The 21,418-nt window shown below is 47.7% G+C and overlaps 1 protein-coding gene across 18 annotated transcripts in view; it reads right to left on the reverse strand.

Moving 5' to 3' along the window:
- LOC140425085 (uncharacterized) overlaps positions 1-21,418 on the reverse strand; it is a 243,230-nt gene that overhangs the window by 21,875 nt on the left and 199,937 nt on the right. For all 18 annotated transcript variants that reach the window (XM_072508976.1, XM_072508973.1, XM_072508975.1 and 15 more), the window contains 2 exons: positions 15,445-15,502; positions 11,399-11,452 (listed from right to left, as the gene is read on the reverse strand). In XM_072508976.1, coding sequence (XP_072365077.1) covers positions 11,399-11,452; positions 15,445-15,502 — 112 coding nt within the window. The remainder of the gene's footprint in view (positions 1-11,398; positions 11,453-15,444; positions 15,503-21,418) is intronic.

Here is a 21,418-nt window from a genome sequence, read left to right on the forward strand (position 1 = left end):
TTCCATAAGTTGGCCCACACAGTAACTATTGTGCAGAGTGATAATTCATTTTACCTGATAACACTGACCCAGAGCAATTTAAGGGTTACTAACCAATGACATCATGGCCTTGATAGAAAGCTGACCATGGGTCATGACACTCTCACTAAATTAAGCTTCCCATCTGGCTATAACTCCCATCGCTTGTCCAGTCCATGCTGGAATAACGTGCTGCGGCTCTTATCACAAGTAGGTCTGCCGCCTACTCGGACATTTTTTTCTCCTTTGTGCTTCTCACCTTGTTCCAATTATCTCACCTCTCACTTAAAATCCTTGTTCTTTACTGCCCATGCCAAGTTTCTCAAGAACATCTTCACTGTCTTAGTCTTTGCCGTCGAGTGGATTCCCAACCTATGATTTCAACCTCCATCTAAACTCATCATGCTCCCCCCTCGAGCTCATTAAATTTCTATCCTCCCTTAATCTCTTCTCCTGTATAACATCACCTGCTCCTATTCATGGCCACTGGCACAGCCTTGCCATCAAATGTGGACTCTCTGGTCCCATCGTCAGTCACAGATGAGGCCATCGCTGTTCACTTCCTTGAATCGCATCCCACCTCAAAAAAAACCTCTGACCAATTTACTTACAACTGCGCTTTCAACTTCCTAAAAGGCCTTCCATTCATCATAGATTTTCTGTATCTACCCTACCGATCTTCGAAGTCAACACCCCCACCTCTAATCACTTGTCCATTAAAATTATACTGACTTTGGTTGTTCCCACTTATTCATTTTTACAGTTAAATAAAACCAAAACATTATGATCATTCATCTCCTGTGTATTTACATCATTTGCAGTTTTTGTGTTTTATATGCACTGAATATTATGTCTTCCTAACAAGTGCTGGACTGAGATTCCACTATGGTTTCACCTGCATACATGCCAGGTCTACAGCAGTCAGACTTAACAGGCTGAGCACTGAGTTTTGTTACCGCAAACTCATTCATTTTGTTAAATTTTTTTATGTTTGACAATTATTTACATTAGCTTTTGTCATGGATAACACAATAATCAAAAGGAGGAAAAAGACAAAGGAAAATAAGAATATATTAGGAAAAAGGAAAACCGGAATCTATAAAATGGGAATACATAGAGGAAATAATGAAGGAGCATAAGACATAGGAGCAGAATTGGGCCATTCAGCCCATTGAGTCCGCTCCGTCATTCAATCATGGCTGAAATGTTTCTCATCCCAATTCTCCTGCCTTCTCCCCATCACACCCGATCCTCTTATTAATCAAGAACATATCTATCTCTGTCTTAGGATCGTCCCTTCAGTCAGAGGCTGTACCCTCGGGTTCTAGTTTTTCCTACTCGTGGAAACATCCTCTCCACACCCACTCTATCCAGGCCTCTCAGTATCCTGCAAGTTTCAATAAGACGCCCCCTCATCCTTCTAAAAACTCTTAACTAGTACAGACCCAAAATCCTCAATCGCTCCTCATATGACAAGCTCTTCATTCTAGAGATCATTCTTGTGAACCTCCTCTAGACCCTTTCCAAGGCCAGAACATCCTTCCTTACATATGGGGTCCAAAACTGCTCACAGCACACCAAATAGGGTCTGACCAGAACCATGTACAGCCTCAGAAGTACATCCCTGCTCTTGTATTCTAGTCCTCTCGACATGAATGCTAACATTGAATTTGCCTTCCTAACTGACGACTGAACCTGCACGTTAACCATAAGAGAATCTTCAACGAGGACTCCCATTGTGCTTCTGATTTCCTAGCCCTTTCCCCCATTTAGAAAATAACCTGTCCAAGATCTTCTGTAGCCCCCGTTTCCTCAATACTACCTGTCCCTCTGCATATCTTTGTATCATCTGCTAACTTAGCAACAGGGGCTGGTTGAGCTCACTGGGCTAAATCGCTGGCTTTTAAAGCAGACCAAGGCAGGCCAGCAGCACGGTTCAATTCCAGTACCAGCCTCCCCGAACAGGCGCCGGAATGTGGTGACTAGGGGCTTTTCACAGTAACTTCATTGAAGCCTACTCGTGACAATATGCGATTTTCATTTCATTTCTTTTCCCTCAGTTCCTTCTTCCAGATTGTTAATGTATATTGTGAACGGTAGTGCTCCCAACACCAACCCGAGGCACGCCACTAGTCACCGGCTGCCATCCTGAAACAGACCCCTTTATCCCAAGTCTCTGCCTTCTGCCAGTCAGTCAATCCTCTATCCATGCCAGTAACTTACCCGTAGCACCATGAGCTCTTAACTTATTTAACAGCCTCCTATACAGCACCTCATCAAAGGCCTTCTGGAAATCTAAATAGATCATGTCCACTGGTTCTCTACTGTCTAACTTTCTTGTTAACTCCTCAAAGAATGCCAACATCCCCTTCATGAAGCCTTGCTGACTAAGTCCTATTTTACCATGCACTTCCAAGTATTCCACAATCTCATCTTTAATAATGGACTCTAAAGTCTTACCAATGACCAAAGTCAGGCTAACCAGCCTATAATTCCCAGTCTTCTGCCTCCCTTCCTTCTCTTTTTAAAAAAAATATATGTTTCTTCAGAATTTTTCAACAAAAATTTTCAACCATTCAAACCCCCCCCCCCCCGTAACAAAAAAAGAAAAGAAAAGTAACAGAACAAGACATAAACATATCAATCCAACATAATACTTTTACAAGTGCCCCTGGGAACCCCCCCCCCCCCCCTGAAGGAGACCCGTCTTTCTACAATAGCAAGATCCTCCGCCGGGCTACCAGGGATGCAAAGGCCAGGATACCGGCCTCTTTCGCCTCCTGCACTCCCGTCTGTCACCCCAAATAGTGCTAGCCCCCAACTTGGCTTGACCTGGACTTTCACCACCTTAGACATAGTCCTCGCAACACCCCTCTAGAACCCATCCAGTGCCGGGCACGACCAGAACATATGGGCGTGATTTGCCAGGCTTCCTGAGCACCTCCCACATCTGTCCTCCACCCCAAAGAACCTACTCAGCCTCACCCCTGTCATATACGCTCTGTGAATCACCTTAAACTGTATCAGGCTAAGCCTGGCACACGAGGAAGAGGAGTTAACCCTACTTAGGGCATCAGCCCACAGACCCTCTTCAATCTCCTCCCCCAACTCCTCCTCCCATTTGCCCTTCAGCTCCTCTACCAAAGCCTCCTCCTCTTCTTTCATCTCCTGATATATCGCCGACACCTTGCCCTCTCCGACCCATACTCCCGAAATCACCCTGTCTTGAATCCCCTGTGCCGGGAGCAACGGGAATTCCCTCACCTGTCGCCTCACAAACGCCCTCACTTGCAGGTACCTGAAAGTGTTTTCCGGGGGTAGCCCAAACTTCTCCTCCAGCGCCCCATGGCTCGCAAACGTCCCATCGATTAACAAGTCCCCCATTCTTCTAATCCCTGCCCGATACCAGCTCTGAAACCCCCCGTCCATCCTTCCTGGGACAAACCGATGGTTACCTCTGATCGGGGACCACACCGAGGCTCCCATCGCACCCCTGTGTCATCTCCACTGCCCCCAGATCTATAGCGTTGCCGCCACCACCGGACTCGTGGTGTACCTTGTCGGCGAGAGCGGCAGCGGTGCCGTCACCAGCACCCCCAGGCTCGGTCATTTGCAGGACGCCATCTCCAACCTCTTCCATGCCGCCCCCTCTCCCTCCATCACTCACTTATGGATCATCGCCACGTTGGCTGCCCAATAGTAGCCGCCCAGATATGGCAACGCTCTGTCCCTACTACGCTCCAGACAAAACCCATGATGCTCCTGCCTACCCTCTTAAAAAAGGCCTTGGTGATCATAATAGGAAGGCACTGGAACACAAAAAGAAACCTCGGGAGGACCATCATTTTAATCGACTGTACCCTGCCCGCTAGCGAGAGTGGCAACATATCCCATCGTTTGAAGTCCTCCTCCATCTGCTCCACCAGCCGCGTCAAATTACGTTTAAGCAGGGCCCCCCAACCCCTAGCTATTTGGATCCCCAAGTACCGAAAGCTCCTTTCCGCCCTCCTCAACGGTAGGTCGTCTATCCCTCTTCCCTGTTCCCCTGGCTGCACCATGAAGAGCTCACTTTTCCCTACATTGAGCTTATAGCCCGAGAAGTCCCCAAACTCCCTGAGGATTTGCATGGCCTCCACCATCCCCTCCACTGGATCCGCCACGTACAGCAACAGGTCATCTGCATACAGCGACACTCGATGCTCCTCTCCCCCTCGGACCACCCCCCTCTATTTCCTAGACTCCCTTAATGACATGGCCAAGGGTTCAATTGCTAATGCAAACAACAGGGGGGACAGGGGGCACCCCTGCCTCGTCCCTCGATACAGCCGAAAATACTCCGACCTCTGCCGATTCGTAACCACACTCGCCACCGGGGCTCTATATAGTTTGACCCAGCTAATAAACCCTCCCCCAAACCCAAACCTCCGCAACACTTCCCAGAGATACTCCCACTCTACTCGGTCAAAGGCCTTCTCCGCTTCCATAGCTGCCACTATCTCCGCCTCTCCCTCCACCGATGGCATCATAATAACGTTTAGGAGCCTCCGCAAATTGGTGTTTAGCTGCCTGTCCTTTACAAATCCCGTCTGGTCCTTGTGAATCACCCCCGGGACACAGTCCTCAATCCTCGTAGCCAGCACTTTTGCCAGCAAATTAGCATCCACATTAAGGAGCAAAATTGGCCTATACGGTCCACATTGCAGTGGGTCCTTATCCCACTTCAGAATCAAAGAGATCATCGCCCCGGACATTGTCGGGGGCAGGGTCCCGCCCCCCCCCGCCCTCCCTTGCCTCATTGAAAGTCCTCACCAGCCACGGGGCTAACAGGTCCGCGTACTTCCTGCAAAACTCAACCGGGAACCCATCTGATCCCGGGGCCTTCCCCGCCTGCATGCTCCCCAGTCCTTTAATCAGCTCCTCCAACCCAATTGGCGCCCCCAAACCAGCCACCTCCTGCTCCTCCACCCTCAGGAACCTCAGTTGGTCCAGAAATCGTCGCATCCCCTCTTCCCCCGCTGGGGGCTGAGATCTGTACAGCTCCTCATAGAAGGCCTTAAATGCCTCATTTACTTTCATCGCACTCCGCACCATAGTTCCCCTGCCATCCTTGATTCCACCCATCTCCCTCGCTGCCATCCTCTTACGGAGCTGATGTGCCAGCATCCGGCTCGCCTTCTCCCCATACTCATACGTCACCCCCTGTGCTTTCCTCCACTGTGCCTCTGCATTCCCTGTGGTCAACAGGTCGAATTCCGTCTGGAGACTTCGCCTCTCCCTGAGTAGTCCCTCTTCAGGGGCCTCTGCATATCTCTTGTCCACCCGTAAAATCTCCCCCACTAACCTCTCCCTGCCCTCTCTCTTCTCCCTGTGAGGCCTGATGGAGATTAACTCAATGCTGACCACCGCCTTCAGCGCCTCCCAAACTACCCCCACCTGCACCTCCCCGTTGTCGTTGGCCTCCAAATACCTTTCAATGCACCCCCGTACCCTCCCGCACACCTCCTCATCTGCCAGTAATCCCACATCCAAACGCCACAGCGGGCGTTGGTCCCTCTCCTCTCCCAACTCCAGTTCCACCCAGTGCGGGGCGTGGTCTGAGATGGCTATGGCCGAATACTCCGTTCCCTCCACCATCGGGATCAGCGCCCTGCTCAGAGCAAAAAAATCTATCCGCGAGTAGGCTTTGTGTACGTGGGAGAAAAAAGAAAATTCCCTGGCCAGGGGCCTGGCAAATCTCCACAGATCCACTCCCCCCATCTGGTCCATAAACCCCCTAAGCACCTTGGCCGCAGCCGGCCTCTTCCCCGTCCTAGATCTGGAACGATCTAATGCTGGGTCCAACACAGTGTTAAAACCCCCCCCCCCCCCATTATCAAGTTTCCTAACTCCAGGTCCGGAATGCGCCCCAACATACGCTTCATAAATCCAGCATCGTCCCAGTTCGGGGCGTATACGTTTACCAATACCACCCACGTCCCCTGCAGCCTACCGCTCACCATCACGTATCGACCTCCATTGTCCACTACTATATTCTTGGCCTCAAACGACACCCGCTTCCCCATCAGTATTGCCACCTCTCTTTTCTTCGCATCCAGCCCCGAATGGAATACCTGTCCTACCCATCCCTTTCTTAACCTGACCTGGTCTGTCACCTTCAAATGTGTCTCCTGAAGCATGACCACGTCTGCCTACATTCCACGTTATCAGCCGGATTGAGGGCTCTTCCCCCCCCCCCCCCGGACTAGCCATCTCATGTTTTAGGCCAGTCCCGTGCCCGGGCCTCCCGCACCCTACAGTCCCCCAGACGGGGAACCCCCGCCCCGACCACCTCTTCTGTTTGCAGCATTCCGAATCTCACTCCCTTCCTATGCAGCACTGCCTTGGCCCGATTAAAACCAGCTCTCTTCTTGGCCACCTCTGCACTCCAGTCCTGATAGATTCGGATCACCGCATTCTCCCACCTGCTGCTCCATTCCTTCTTGGCCCATCTCAGGACACACTCTGTCCACGAAACGATGAAACCTCACCACTACCGCCCTTGGCGGCTCGTTGGCCTTGGGTCTCCTCGCCAGGACCCGATGAGCCCCATCTAGCTCCAGGGGACTCGGAGTGGCCTCCGCACCCATCAGCGAATGGAGCATCGTGCTCACATATGCCCCGGCATCGGCCCCCTCCACCCCTTCAGGGAGACCCAGAATCCGAAGATTCTTCCTCCTCGACCTGTTCTCCAGGTCCTCGAATCTTTCGGCCCACCTCTTGTGCAGCGCCTCGTGCGCCTCCATCTTCACCGCCAGGCCCAAGATCTCGTCCTCGTTTTCGGTGGCTTTTTCCCGCACCTCTCGGATCTCTACCCCTTGGGCCTTCTGGGTCTCCTTCAGCCCCTCGATCGCCGTCAGCAGTGGCGCCAGCACCTCTTTCTTAAGCTCCTCCACGCAGCGCCTGAGAAACTCCTGCTGCTCCAGCCTCCGCCATCTTGTTTTTCCTCCCTCGTTTCTTTCGCTGCTCCAAAGCCGCTTTTGTTTTTACCGCTCCACGCCATATACCATGGAGGGGGACCTTGCTCTCATCTCCTCACATGGGAAGTCGTCGAAAAATTTCCCTTGGGGCTCCTCTGGAGAGCCCAAAAGGCCGTTCTAGCGGGAGCCGCCGAAATGTGCGGCTTAGCTCCGCATTGCCGCAACCGGAAGTCGCCTCCCTTCCTTCTCAAACAGGGATGTTACATTAGCCATTTTCCAGTCCTCAGGGACCCTCCCTGCCTCCAGTGATTCCTGAAAGATCACCACCAATGCCTCCCCAATCTCCTCTACTATCTCCTTTAGAACCCTGGGATGTAGTCCATCACTCCAGGTGATTTATCTACCTTCAGACCTTTGAGTTTCCCCAAAACCTTCTCCTTAGTGATGGCCACTACACTCACCTCTGCCCCTGATTCTCCTGGAGCTCTGGCATCCCACTGGTGTCTTTCACCATGAAGACTGATGCAAAGTAACTATTCAGCTCTCTGCCATTTCTTCATTTCTTATTATTGCTTCTTCGGCCTCACTTTCCAGTGGTCTAATGTCTATTCTTGCCTTTCTCTTATCTTTTATATATTGAAAAAAACTCTTCTTTATATCTTCTTTTACATTACTAGCTATCTTACCCTCATATTTCATCATCTCCTCCCCCCCCCCTATTGCTTTTTTAGTTGTCCGTTGCTCGCTTTTAAAGGCTTCCCAATCCTCTGGGTTCCCACTAATCCGCGCCACCTTCTATGCTTTTTCTTCTGCTTTTATGCTGTCCATGACATCCCTTGTCAGCCATGGTTTTTTTTTTTTTAATTTAGAAGACCCAATTATTTTTTTTTTCCAATTAAGGGGCAATTTAGCGTGGCCAATCCACTTAACCTCCACACCTTTGGGCTGTGGGGGTGAAACCCACGCAGACACGGGGACAATGTGCAAACTCCACAGTGACCCGGGGTCGGGATCGAACCCGGGTCTTCAGCGCCCTAGGCAGCAGTGCCAACCACTGCACCACCCTTGTCAGCCACGGTTGCAATGTCCTCCCCTTAGCAGGTTTCCTCCTCCTTGGGATGAAATCATGTTGTGCCTCTTGAATAACCCCCAAAACCTCCTGCCATTGCTGTGCCACTGTCTTCCCTGCTAGGGCCCCCTTCCATTCAACTCTGGCCAGCTCCTCCCTCATCTCTTTGTAGTGCGGCCATCTTAAATGGTGTCCTGCAAAGGATGCTGGAAGAATTGGCCAAGTTCGAGGACAAGCAGGCCGCAGCTCTGAATGAACAAAAGCTGCAGCCCAGACTTTGCAAAGTAACACAGGAAAAAGACCATCTCCGAGGCCATCCCAGGAACAATAGATCTGTCCTGTCAATCACACTTGTTTACCAGACACAGCGACACCTAAACTCCTTATTTGGAAGGGTCTACCTGCCCCCAACACTTGGCCACTGAGTTCCCACCCCACAATCGATGTGGCAGCCATTGATTGGACTTGACTGATCGCAGTGATCGAGCCCTGATCAATTGATGGACAATGACGCAGAGACCACCCACCAAAGAGCACAAAATCCAAGCAGGTTAAAAGGTGCTGCACCACCTTAGAATCTCTCTGTGCAGCAGCAACCAATAACGGTGACTCTTCACCGGCCAAAAAAGACCATCCACGTCACCCGCAGAAGGAAGACCAGAGCCGAGGGCGAGGAAGACCAAGAACCAACCATCAAGGACATGCCAGCACTATAACTGGCATATCTGCCCGGTACTTGCCAGTTAAGTTATGGTCTTGTGCGAACTAGCTTTGTAGTTAACTTATGTTGTATGTGATTGATTAACAGTAACAGTGTGATAGCGAGTAAATATTGAATTATTGTATGAAACAGACTTGTAGTCAATTGTCCACCGTATACAGGTTAAGACACACTGTGGTTTAGGCACAACAGTAGTTATTTTTATTAATTTGGAATACCGTTAGCTGATAGCTCTCCCTCTCAAACTGCAGGGTAAATTCTATCATATTGTGGTCACTGTCCCCTAAAGGTTCCTTCATCTTAAGTTCCCTAATCAGGTCTGCCGAATGATACATCTCCAAATCCAGAATTGCCTGTTCCTTAGTGGGCTTCACCATAAGCTTCGCCAAAAAACCATCTCGTAGACATTCCACAAATTCCCTTTCTTGGGATTTTCTTGATTTTCCCAGGCCATCTGCATATTGAAGTTCCCATGATTATTGTAATTTTTTTTTCTTGTATGTATTTTCTATCGGCTGATTTATTTTCTGCCCCACATCCTTACTACTAGGGGGCCTGTACATAACTATCATCAGGGTCTTTTTTCCTTTGCATTTCCTCAACTCTACTCACACAGATTCTATGCTTTTGGATCCTATAATGCTTCTTGCTATCAATTTAATTTCATTCCTTACCAACACTGCAACCCTGCCCGTTCTGCCCATCTGCCTGTCCTTTCGATAAGACACATATCCTTGGATATGAAGATCCCAGCCCTGATCCCCTTGCAGCCACGTCTGTGATGCCCACAACATCGTAATGGCCAATTTCAAAGTATGCAACAAGCTCATTTACTTTGTTTCATACACGGCATTGACCGCACCCCCCTTATCATATGTCTCCCTTTTTTGGTTTGCCTGAAGTTAGATTCCTGCCACCTTCTATACTCCCTGTTGTTACATCTTCTGGAAACTTAACTAACCTCTCCTGAGCCCTTGGCTCCTTTAAACAGTTTGAAGTCATCATTAACCTGCACTTCTACCCTCTCCTTTAACTTTAAAACTGAACCTTCCCCACCCCCCACTATTTAGTTTAAAGCACTATCTACAACCTTGGGACAGGCAAACATTAATACATTCAAGGGAAAAAAGCTATGTACAGATAGGAGGCCCCCATCTTTGAGCCCCCCGTAGGTTGATTGCCACAGCTGTACTGTTTTACTTGTGTCCCTGCTGCCTGCTTGTACTACAACATATCAGGGGGACGTGTTTGCCGTTGGTTAGGCGTGCTTCGGCGTTGCTGCTGTGGTCACTGTGGTTGCCCCCGTGTGCCTTCGCCCATTGACTTTCGGGCTTTCCTGTCCTGCTTGCCCTGTTTCCCTTGGCGTCTTCTCCCTCCCTCCTGTTCTCTCCCTGACACACGCCCCCCATCTCTACTTTTTTCCCTCCATTGTCTGATTCGGTCTTCCCTCCCTCCCATGGTTGCTGGTCACAGAAAGATTTCGGAACAGGCTGGTGAATAGCTTCTACTTGTTGCGGCAAACCTTCCTCTGATCCCTGAATGTTGTATTTTATTTTTTCCAATTTGCAAAAGTCTGCCAAATCGGACAGCCAGTCTGTGGCCTGGGGGGCGGGGGGTGTCTGCTGATCACCAGCTGAGCAGGAGTCTTCGACGGATGATAGGGAGGCAAAGATTAGAGCGCCTGCCCCTCACCTTGTAAAAACTCTGGCTGATCCGATACTCCAAAGACTGCCACTAGTGGGTATGATTCCAGTCTCACCCCCACAACCTTGGACATGACCTCGAAAAAGGCTGTTCAGTATCCGACGAGTCTGGGGCAAGACCAGAACATGTGGGTGTGGCTGGCCGGGCCCCCCTGGCACCGTTCACATGTGTTCTGCAAACGCATCATTTAATTGCACCACTGAGGTATTGTCAGTCTACAATATCAGTACTTTATCCTATAACTGGTTCTAAAAAGTAACTGCAACCAAAGTGTCAAATTCAAATCAATTAGTGCGCAAGAATGGATTACTCCTCCGTTGTTCATATTTTCTTCCATAATTTCAAGCATGCAATTTGAAGAAAGGTTTTCATGGTTTGCACAAGAAAGTAGTGAAGAAACCAGAAATCACCCAAGTAGAAGATTTAACAAACAAAGAAAATAGACATCTATGACAAATATTAAAATGTGGAACATACATGCCGAACTTGCTTCAGCCAGGTAGATTGCAAATTACAATTCTGGTCTGGAGAGTTGCATTCCCCACTCTACAACTATTGGCTTAAACCAGCACTACAGTACATCTGCAGCCTTGGAGATTTGTTATCTCTAGAGATATATCTGCAAACTTTTAAACAGCGTTTATTCAGCTCTTATTTACTTTCACATTTGTCATCCACCATTTTTGTCAAAATAGATTCTCAAAATAAAAACTAACATATTTAAGATCACCATGAAACATTTTAAAACTTTTAGCTGATCAACTATAATCCGCCCTGTGCAGCATTTTGGAATAATTGCTCTTTAATCCGCTGATTTAACTTGTAAAATAAAACTGCAAGTTGTCTTTACAATGTGGTCAAAATGCTTGGATTACAATTATAATTCTTGATTCCTTTCATGTTCTTCAAAATTATTTATTTTGCACTCACCAAATATTTTATAATCTCCTTCTTTATGATAGCGTCACGTTTGGCAGGATCGGGCTACAATATAGAAAGAAAGATTTTCTCTTAAATATTGCTGTTACTTTTCATTACTTTTGAAACTTTTTCTAAATTAGAAATCACACGGTAATGCCAATCTACAGTTATGGAACACAGATGATTGTGTTTTGTGACCTTAAATGAACAGCTTCAATTCATCCACAATCAGGAGGTTTTCCTTACTGTGCAAGCATACTGAAATTTAAATGAAGCTTATCGCAGTTTTGTACCGTTATTTGCTCTTTTCTCAATTTTCTCTTTTTAAAAAATATTTTTATTTAGAAAACGTAACAACATACAAAATGATCAAACAAATTTCTACAATTTTTATAAAAATATTCCCACAATCCAGCCCCACCTATTCCATATTCACCCAAAACCTTTCATCCCACCTCTCCCCAACATACCAGTTGCTGACGACAAATAGCTCTTTAAAGAAGGTAATGAATGGCAGCCACCTGGAGTAAAACCTTTCCTCCGCACTTTATCTTTTCCAAATGCAGGAATTCTGACAAATTCCCAGCCATGCTGAAGCCTTAGTTAGCACTGATGCCCTCCATCCCAGCAAGACTCGCCGCTGGGCTATTAGAAAGGCAAAGGTCAAAACATCAGCCTCTTCCGTTCCTGCAGCACTGACAAGTCCGACACTCCAAAGATCCTCACTATTGGGCACAGCTCCACTCTTAACTCCCAAAATCTCTGACATTGTTTCGACAACACTACATTCAGAAGCCTCTCAATGTGGGCCGACAGCTGCTGGCCCTTAGCCAAACAGGTCTAATCCTCAGAAATGATCCCCGACAGTCACCCCTCCAATGGGTTGTCAGCACCTTAGCATCGGCATTCAACAGGGAGATGGGCCTATACAACCCACACTCCGTAAGACGGCACGGTAGCACAGTTGCTTCACAGCACCAGGGTCCCGAGTTCAATTCCCACTTTGGTCACTCTACACGTTCTCCGTGTCTGCCTGGGTTTCCTCCGGATGCTCCGATGTCCTCCCACAAGTCCCGAAAGACGTGCGGTTAGGTGAATTGGACATTCTGAATTGTCCCTCCGTGTACCCGAACAGGCACCTGAGTGTAACGACTTTCACAGCAACTTCTTTGCAGTGTTAATGTAAGCCTACTTGTGACAATAACAAAGATTAACTTAGAATCCTTGTCCTTTTCCAAGATCAAAGAGAGTGGCCTGTGCCAGTATGGCCGTCCACATCCGCCGTCCACATCCCCCCCCCAGGACAAAGAAGCATTAAATATGTCCAACAGGTGTGGCTCCAACACAGTCACAAACTGTTTATAAAATTCTGTCTGGGAATCCATCCAGGCCTTCCCCGATTGCACTGAACGAATACAATTCATAATTTCCTCCAACCCAAGCAGCACCTCCAGCTCCTGCTCTCTTCCCCTTTCTACCGCCGGGAAGACCAACCTATCCAGAAACAGTCTTCCTCCGGAGACTCAGACTTGTATAGCCTCCAATAAAAGGTCTCAAATACCCCAGTGACCTTCTCTGGAGCAGAAACCAAGTCCTTAACCTGAGTTATCTCCCGAGTGGCTGCCTGCCACCTCAGCTGGTGAGCCAATAAATGGCTGGCCTTCTCTCTATACTCTTAAAACGCCCCTCTCACATGAGAAAGCTGGCTCACTGTCTTCCCCATCAACACCATCTTAAACTCCATCTCCCTCTCTGCTAACAGCTCTGTCATTGGGACAGCAGAGTATTGATGGAATCCATCAATCACTGCCCCTCCGCCCTACCAGACCTATCTCTTATGAGCTTTAAATGAAATTATCTCCCCTCATGATTGCCTTTAGTGCTTCCCAGAACAGTGAAGGCGAGACCTCTTCATTCGTATTAAAATCTACATAAATTCCAATAGCAGAAGCTATTCTCTCACAAAACTCCTCGTCTGTGAGCAACGCCATATCCAACCTCCACAGGGGCTGCTGAGTGCAGCCTGTCTCCAACCACAAATCCACATAGTGCAGGGTGTAATCAGATATTATAATCACCGATAAACACCACTCCAAAACACACCTTTCTCTTGTAAAGAGCTGCCTTGGCCTTGTTAAACCGTGTAAGCCCTTTTGCCAGTACTGACCCAATGTCCTGATAAATTCTGACGGGATGTCTCTTCCATCTACATTCTCGAGTGTCCTTCGCCTGTCTCAGGATCCTCTCCTTTTCCAAATATCTGTGAAGTTGAACCATACTCGCCTGTGGTGGCTCCCAAGACTTTGGCTTTTGTCTGAACGACCAGTGGGCCCGGTCCACTTTGGGAAGGTTCTTGAAGACCACCACCCCCCCTCCCCCACCTCCCAACCAGCTTCCCAAACATCTTCGCCACATATTCCGTGGCATTCGTACCTTCTATGCCCTCCAGCAACCTGATGATCCTCACATTTTGGGGCCTGGAGCGATTCTCCAAGCCATGGGGCTTCACAATCTACTGCCTCCACGCAACATCGCCGCCTCTGCCTCCAAAGAGGCAATCCGATCACTGTTCTCTGTGACCGTCTCCTCCACTTTCTGAATCGTCGAGCCTTGTACCTCCAGCCGTTGTTCCACCTGGTCCAAAGTTGCACCCCCCCCCCCCCCCCCCAAGTCAGCAGAAACTATTTGTCGGTGCTTCTTAAACTCCTGTACAAGGAATTCTACCAGTGTCTCAGTTGTCCACTGAAAGGGCAACAATGACACAGGGGCCTCCTCCATTTTCCCCCCTCCTGCAACACGAGGCTTTCCCAAGTTAGAAGAGGACCCCTTATTCGATTTGTTCCTCGTATTATAACCTCCAGAAATCACACGCAGGAGGAGGAACCAAAGCTTTCAATTTATACTAATTTGCTCTCCAAACACCATCAAGCAAAAAGGGTCAAAAACTGAACCCCAAGCGGGAGCCACCTTATGTCCGACTGTTCACCTCATGGCCGCCACAGGAAGTCTTCTTTTCTCAATTCCCAATGTGCCATTTAAGGGTTATTGAGTACAATTGGATCCTATGGGTTGCCATATAGCAGTTATTCCTATTTCATGTGTCAAAGACTGTCAGTCACATGATCATGTCGATTCCAGATTCTGAATTATTTGCTAGCTGAAATATCAGTTTTAGAGCTAGTTTTGCAGCCAACAAAATCCAGAGACAGAAGAAAGAAAAATGGTTATGCAAGTTATTCAAAAAATAAAAGAATTAGCACAACTAAGTTATAAAAAAGTACTTAAAAATGGACAGTGAGCTGACAGAAACACAGGGTGAGCATAAGTGTTTACAAAGATTACAAAATGCTGATGTTGCGCCAGAGAAGTCAGAGCTAAATATAGCCTTCCTGTGAAGTGGAGTTAGAAGATGAAGGACTATCGTATCAGGGTGTGCAGATGTCAGGGTGGGATGAATGGGATTAAGTTATTTCCCATTTAGCATACTGGGCACAAAAGTCATGAGTGAAAGGTGGGAAAGTTGAGGTTAATTCTCTTAAAAGAGGCAGTTACAGGGAATTCTAAGTGAAGTAGAGACGACAGCTGTTGGTTTGTTCAAGAGGGAATTCAAGAGTGGGATGGTTGTAGAAGAGAATGTGAACTGAGGGATAGCAATGAATTGTAGTAGGGATCACAGGGAAGATATTACTGCAAATGGAATGAAGATGACATGGTTAGATTAGGAGAGGTAAGCAGGATACTACTTGGACATACTTGATATCTCATGAGGACAAGTTTCCTGTCCACTGAAGTGCAGCAAAACCTCAACATATTACTGAAGACATTTTCTAATCAACACATATCACACCTGGCTGATAGCAGAATTAAAACATGAAGGAAAACTCACAGGTTACATTAAATACACCTCTAAAATGTTACAAGATGACCACTGAGAAGAATACAAGTTATTTTCAGATTCTTAAAAAACTAATGCTTTATAAGCTTTTTAAAATTAAAACACGAGTTGCTTTTATGGAAACTATTCATTTGCAGGAATTTAAAAAACTTTGATTTACCTTTGCCAATGGCCGAACACTGGTATTAGATCCTTTGTGGTGATCTTCTTTACTGCTCCTATGGAAGAAAGATCATTTTCACATCTTCAATATGGCATTGTGTGGTAACTTGAGACCACAAAGCAGATAGTCGAATGCGTTGTTTACAAGAAGGAACTTTCTTTGTGTTAATAAATAACAACGTTTAGCAAAAACAGTAACTCAGCAGAACAGTAGTAATAGTAATAATTATGAAAACAGGAGAGCTAGTAGAACAGGTCTTGCTTACAGGTCACCCTCTTGCAGATTGAAAAGTCTGCACATGCTCAGAACTCTCAACAGATGCCAATAATACAATAAGAGAAAGGCTCAGAAGAACACTCTACTCAAAATGACACTAATACACACTGGAAGAACTGACGCAGAGATTCCAACTAACTAAAGGCAACAAACTCAGATACCTGCAGCTTTAAAACTTCCTACGGAAGGAGACAAGGACATATCCGTGACCACCATGACAGACACTATTAGAAGACCTACTGGACGCAGACATCCTAGGCAGAGGGAACTGCAGTGACATGTACGAACAACTGCTAGAGAGGGACGACACCGAACTGGACACAAGGAGGAAATGGGAGGAAGACTTGGGATTCGAAATAGGGTGGGGATTCTGGAGCAAAGCACTGCACAGGGCAAACTCTATCTCCACATGCGCGTGGCTCAACCTAACGCAGCTAAAAGTGGCACATAGAGCCCACTTGACCTGAATGAGCAAGTTCTTCCCAGAGGTGGAGGATAAATGCGAACGGTGCCAAGGAGGCCCGGCCAGCCAGTCCCACATGTTTTGGTCTTGCCCCAGACTTGCTGGATACTGGACAGCCTTCTTCGAGGCAATGTCCAAAGTGGTGGTGATGAGGGTGGAGCCATGCCCGAAACTGGCGATCTTCGGGGTATCAGACCAGCCAGATCTCTTCATGGGGAGGAGGGCGGGCGCCCTTGCCTTTGCCTCCCTGATCGCCCGCCGTAGAATCCTGTTTGGTTGGCGATCAGCAGCACCACCTAAAGCTGCAGACATGCTGCCCGACCTATCAGAATTTCTCCAAATGGAGAAAATCAAATTCACCATCTGTGGGTCGAAAGAGGGCTTCCACAAAACATGGGAGCCATTCACCATAGAATTTACAGTGCAGAAGGAGGCCATTCGGCCCATCGAGTCTGCACCGGCTCTTGGAAAGAGCACCCTACCCAAGGTCAACACCTCCACCCTATCCCCTTAACCCAGTAACCCCACCGAAAACTAAGGGCAATTTTGGACACTAAGGGCAATTTATCATGGCCAATCCACCTAACCTGAACATCTTTGGACTGTGGGAGGAAACCGGAGCACCCGGAGGAAACCCACGCACACACGGGGAGGATGTGCAGACTCCGCACAGACAGTGACCCAAGCTGGAATTGAACCTGGGACCCTGGAGCTGTGAAGCAATTGTGCTATCCACAATGCTACCGTGCTGCCCAGTTTCCTGCCAGACTGTTCCGAGACCCGTTTGTGGCCAACACATTAATAAATAAATAGTGAGTAGGCAGGGGAAAATAGCCAGGACAAGATAGAAAGAGGAAAGTGAGGGAGGACTGGGGAGTGACGCAGGGGGGCAAGGCGAGGTAGCAAAACCCAGCAAGATAAAATGGGGAACAGCAGTGAAAAAGAGAGGAAGGGGGCGGGTCAAGACGAGAGGAGCTGGAGGGGGGGGGGGAGATAGGGAGCATTGTAGGCTGAGCCAGCCAGACAGCAACAGACTGTAAATAGAGAAACCGAAGGAACCTTTGTGACTGTACAATAAATGAAAACAAACAGCAATTTTGAAAATGCCAATAAAAATATTTTTTTTTTTTTAATGACACTAATACTTCTTGCCTCTTAAATTTCAAACCCCCATCAAGACAGAAATACAACTAAAGTGATGTCCTTTTTTTCCCTTCTTTTTAAAAAATAAATTTAGAGTACCCAATTCATTTTTTCCAATTAAGGGGCAATTTAGCGTGGCCAATCCACCTACTCTGCACATCTTTGGGTTGTGGGGGCGAAACCCACACAAACACAGGGAAAATGTGCAAACTCCACACGCCAGTGACCCAGAGTCAGGATCAAACCTGGGACCTTGGTGCCGTGAGGCAGCTGTGCTAACCACTGTGTCACCATGCTGCCCCTAACGTAATGTCTTATCTATAAGAAAGTCTGACAGGAACTTTGTGATTGCATTGTGACCTACGCAATACCATTGTTGAATCTTTTAATGGTTGATCTGGAATTGTAGGTGAAGAGGTAGCTGAAGAATATGAATATGAATGTTCCTCTTCCACTCCCTGAGCAGAATCAACTGGCAAACCTGGAAACACAGGAACCACTTCTAGGTGAACGCTCACAGCAGTATTACCTTCTGCCATGTTATCTTTTACGGTTGCTGACTCTGAAAAGTTATAACATAAACGAATACCATCTTGGTGTCTGCGAACAACTCTTCCATGTTGCAGTTTCATAACCCAAGATACTGGATGACTTTGGTTTAAAATTATTCACAATACCTAATGTAAACCAGATCATCAGGTTAGAACTGACTCTCTTTGGCGTGGTAGTCATGTCCCTCCATTGCTTCTCTTGTCTGCTGCTCACTTTTGCTCTGAGATCAGGATGAAGCAGATCCAGGTGAGACTTCAGCCTTCTATCTAACAGCAATTCAACTGGAGAGAGTCCAGTTGTAGATAGTGGCGTGATATGATACTGGAATTAAAATTCGGAGTGTTTTGCACTCAAAATATCACCTACCATTCTCTTCAATTCCTCCCTCAGAGTTTGAACAGCTTGCTCTACCAAACCATTCAAAGCTGGATGAAATGGCACAGTACGCACAAGGTGCATACCATTCTTTTGTATGAAATCTTGAAATAATTCACTTGTAAACAAAGTGCCGTTATCCGAAACAAGCAAATCTGATAGACCATGAGTTGCAAAAATTTGATGCACTTTTAAAATTGTCACAGAAGCTGTAATAATACTCATGATACGTGCTTCCAAACCTTTTGAATGCGCATCTACAACAGCCAAAAATATGTGGCTCATGAAAGGTCCTGCAAAATCCACATGCAGTCTGGACTATGGCCTATCAGGCTATTGCCCAAGGAGGAAGTGGTGCTGGTGGCACAATCTTCTGGTTTATCACCTTGTTCTCCAAATCCAGATCCAAGGGGCTGGTTTAGCACAGGGCTAAATCGCTGGCTTTGAAAGCAGACCAAGGCAGGCCAGCAGCATGGTTCAATTCCCGTACTAGCCTCCCCGAGCAGGTGCCAGAATGTGGCGACTAGGGGCTTTTCACAGCAACTTCATTTGAAGCCTACTTGTGGCAATAAGCGATTTTCATTTCATTTCATTCAAGTTAGGCCACCAAACATACAACCTGGCTAGACTTTTCATTCGAGAGGCATCTGGATGAGCTTCATGAATTTCATCCATGACTTGCGAACAGTCAGGGGGCAGAATGACCATTCTTGACCCCCACACAGTATGCCAGTATGCATCCATCCTGCACAGGTAACTCACCACTGCATTTCACCTAAGGTTTGAACTCATCATCTTTTTAAAAAAAAAATTTTATTAAAGTTTTTCCAATGAGCGCTTTTACATAACAAAAATAGAAATACAGATAGTAATAAAAAATAACAATAAACATATCCCAAAGCTTACAGTGAAACTACTTACACAACAGAATTTATTTTTAAAAAACAGAACAAGGTGGTTTTGTCTCCATGCCCAACTCACATTATATCAACAGTACCCCCCGCCCCCCCCTCCCCCCCAGGATGCTGCTGCTGCTGACACTTACTGCTCCCCCAGAAAGTCAAGGAAAGGTTGCCACCGCCGGGAGAACGCCATCAAGGACCCTCTCAAGGCAAACTTTATTCGCTCCAGGCTGAGGAATCCCACCATATCGCTAACCCAGGTCTCCACACCCGGGGTTCTAGAGTCCCTCCACACTAACAAGATCCGTCTCCGGGCTACCAGGGAGGCAAAGGCCAACACCTCGACCTCTTTCGCATCCTACACTTCTGGATCCTCCGACGCCCCAAATATCGCTATTGATGGACTCGACTTCACCCGAGTGTCCAAAATCCTAGACATCACCCTCGCAAGCCCCTGACTGAATTCTTTTTTTTTTATATAAATGTTTTATTGAAAATTTTTTCCCAAACAACAATTTTTCCCCTCTCACAAAGCAAACGCAACAATAACAATACAGAAATTTTAAACAATACACAAGTAACAAAACCCCTTTATCTTTGACCTAAACTAAACCCCCCCCCCCCCCCCCCCCTGGGTTGCTGCTGCTGGTCATCTGTCTTCCCTCTAACGTTCCCCTAGGTAGTCGAGAAATGGCTGCCACCGCCTGGTGAACCCTTGAGCCGATCCTCTCAGGGCAAACTTTATCTGCTCCAGTTTAATGAACCCCGCCATATCATTTACCCAGGCCTCCAGTCCGGGGGGTTTCGCCTCCTTCCACATGAGTAGGATCCTGCGCCGGGCTACTAGGGACGCAAAGGCCACAACGTCGGCCTCTTTCGCCTCCTGCACTCCCGGCTCTTCCGCAACTCCAAATAGAGCTAACCCCCAGCCTGGTTTGACCCGGGCCTTCACCACCCGCGAAATCACTCCCGTCACTCCCTTCCAATACCCTTCCAGTGCCGGGCATGCCCAAAACATATGTGCGTGGTTTGCCGGGCTCCCGCCACACCTCCCACATTTGTCCTCCACTCCAAAGAACCTGCTCAATCTTGCTCCCGTTATGTGTGCTCTATGTAGCACCTTAAATTGAATCAGGCTAAGCCTGGCGCATGAGGAAGAGGAATTTACCCTGCTTAGGGCATCAGCCCACATACCCTCCTCTATCTCCTCCCCTAGTTCTTCTTCCCACTTTCCTTTTAGTTCGCCCACCAACTCCTCTCCCTCTTCCCTCATCTCTCGGTAAATCTCTGACACCTTGCCCTCTCCGACCCACACCCCTGAAAGCACCCTGTCCGGTATCCCCTGTGTCGGGAGCAACGGAAATTCCCTCACCTGTTGTCTAGTAAATGCCCTCACCTGCATATATCTCAAGAAATTTCCCCGGGGCAACTTATACTTTTCCTCCAATGCTCCCAAGCTCGCAAAAGTCCCATCTATAAATAAATCTCCCACCCTCCTAATTCCCAACTGGAACCAGCTCTGAAATCCTCCATCCATTCTACCTGGGGCGAACCTATGGTTGTTCCTGATTGGGGACCCCACCAGGGCTCCCCGCACCCCTCTCTGTCGCCTCCACTGTCCCCAGATATTCAATGTTGCCGCCACCACCGGGTTCGTGGTAAACTTTTTAGGTGAGATCGGTAGCGGCGCCGTCACCAGCGCCTCTAAACTCGTCCCTTTACAGGACTTTCTCTCCAGTCTTTCCCACGCCGCTCCCTCACCCTCCATCATCCATTTACGTATCATTGCCACATTGGCGGCCCAATAGTAATCGCCCAAGTTCGGTAGTGCCAATCCTCCTCTGTCCCTACTACGCTGAAGGAACCCCCTCCTTACTCTCGGAACTTTCCCTGCCCACACGAAGCTCGTGATGCTCCTGTCTATTTTATTAAAAAAGGTCTTAGTGATTAGTATAGGGAGACATTGAAATACAAATAAGAACCTCGGGAGGACCATCATCTTAATTGCTTGCACCCTGCCCGCCAGCGATAGAGGCTGCATGTCCCACCTCTTGAAGTCCTCCTCCATTTGTTCTACCAACCGTGTCAGATTAAGTCTGTGCAAGGTTCCCCAGCTCCTAGCGATCTGAATCCCCAGGTATCGGAAGTTTCTTTCCACTTTCCTTAGAGGCAAGCCTTCTATCTCTCTACTCTGGTCCCCTGGATGTATCACAAATAATTCACTCTTCCCCATGTTTAGCCTATACCCCGAGAAATCCCC

This window comes from Scyliorhinus torazame, chromosome 6 (genome assembly GCF_047496885.1).
Source record: "Scyliorhinus torazame isolate Kashiwa2021f chromosome 6, sScyTor2.1, whole genome shotgun sequence".
NCBI lineage: Eukaryota > Metazoa > Chordata > Chondrichthyes > Carcharhiniformes > Scyliorhinidae > Scyliorhinus > Scyliorhinus torazame.